A 1612-nucleotide genomic window follows, 5' to 3' on the forward strand; every position below is an offset into this window, starting at 1 on the left:
GCAGAGAGAGGGGGCAGTGAGCCGGGCACTGCCCCTTAGCCAGCATCCTGGGGGGTGTGGGGGGGTGTGCTCGTGAACCCTCCACCCCAGCCAGCATCCCAGGGCGGGGTGGTGGTGGGGGGTGTGATGCTCGTGGTCCCAGACCATGGCAGTGGTACAGTGCACTTCAGCTGATGGGCATGGGTGGGTCCCATCCCTCAGGATGGCCAGAGAGGGGCAGAGGGGCTGGGGGCAGAGGGGGAGACCTCCCCGTTCACCTCAAACTCCAGGTACTCTTCCTTCTGCTTCAGCTCCTCATACTCCTTGCCCTTCACCTTCTTTTCAGGCAGCGAGGAGCGATGCTCCAGTAGCTCCGCTGACATTGTCTTGAACTTAGTCTCATGGCTCTTTACTTGCTCCTCCTTGAGGAAAGGTGATACCACATCAGTCTCTCGCACTGTCCTCTGTTCTGCACCCCCAGCAGTGTGATCCAGTTGGGACCAAAAGACTTTTTCCCCTCCTAGGTCCAGCCAGGATTTTGGCTTCTACTCCTGGGTTTGGTTTTGTTGTTTTGTTTTTTTTTTTTAAATGGCAGGCAAAAGCAGAGGCCCTTGGAGGCAATCTGCTCCCACCTCACAGGGAACTGGCTGCAGTCTTAAAGAAGAATAATTTAATCCCCTCTAAAACTAGGATGGTGGGGTTTTTTAATCCTTTCTGCTCTACGAATAACTGTCCTGGCACATGCAAGCACCAGCTAATCCCCCTGGCCTGTCACCTTTCAAAGTCCTGGCCTTGGCAGGACCCTGCAAGCCATGGTGTGGGACCATGTTCATGGTCTGAGTCCATCACCTGTCTCCTGTCCCCACTGCCAGGAACAAGACCTTGCTGTCCACCCCAACCTCAGCATGCCCTTGCTCCCTGTCCCCCGGGCATGGTCCCTCAGCCCTGCACCCTCCTGGGAGGCAGCTGGGTGCATGGCACCACAGTGGTATCGTCACAGGGGACAGTGCCATCAGCAGACCCAGGGGATCTGTCCCATACTCCCGGCTGCCCCCACATCATGGCCCACCTGGGACAGCCTGGTGCAGGAGCTGGGCAGCAGCGGGCGGCTGAACTTCTTCTGGGAGCCGATGGCTGCAGGGAAGGGAGGTGCAGAGAACATGGCTGCCACCACATTGATGCGTGTGATCCACGAGTGCATCTGTTCGGGGTTCCTGGGGAGAAAGGCCAAACCACAGCTGAGCATTATCTGTGTCACAGGCAGAAGGACCTGACCTGCAGACAAGATCTAGGTCACGGCTCTGGCCAGCCGTGGCACCTAGGGCTCTGGCCCCAGCGACTTGAGACTGTCATGAGCCCACTGGGGTGGGAGGAAGAGCTGACATTGGGTCCCTTTCCTTCCAGAAAGGGTCAGGACAGGAGAGAGCAACATGGCTCTAAGCCCCATCCCACTGCCCCAGTCAGACAAGCCCCTGTGGCCCAGCATGGGGCCCAGTTAGTGATCCGGGGTACTCACTGTGCTTGGAAGAGGAAGACCCTCCAGTCAGCTGTCCTGAGGTAGAAAACGTTGGGTCGCTTGCTGTAGTCAGACGCCCGCGTGGCTAGAGAATGGGGGATGGTCATCGCGGTTTTT

At 57.9% G+C, this 1612-nt stretch overlaps 1 protein-coding gene across 1 annotated transcript in view; it reads right to left on the bottom strand.

Annotated features, from left to right (window-relative positions):
• The window catches only part of LOC104496006 (PH and SEC7 domain-containing protein 1-like), a gene marked incomplete at its 5' end in the record, with an annotated part of 5908 nt that overhangs the window by 623 nt on the left and 3673 nt on the right, over positions 1-1612 (bottom strand). The window contains 3 exons of the mRNA XM_010139062.1: positions 258-401; positions 1049-1193; positions 1496-1554. Of these exons, the coding sequence (XP_010137364.1) occupies positions 258-401; positions 1049-1193; positions 1496-1554 (348 nt within the window). The remainder of the gene's footprint in view (positions 1-257; positions 402-1048; positions 1194-1495; positions 1555-1612) is intronic.

Source organism: Buceros rhinoceros, unplaced genomic scaffold, assembly GCF_000710305.1.
Source record: "Buceros rhinoceros silvestris isolate BGI_N320 unplaced genomic scaffold, ASM71030v1 scaffold28966, whole genome shotgun sequence".
Classification (NCBI taxonomy): Eukaryota; Metazoa; Chordata; class Aves; order Bucerotiformes; family Bucerotidae; genus Buceros; species Buceros rhinoceros.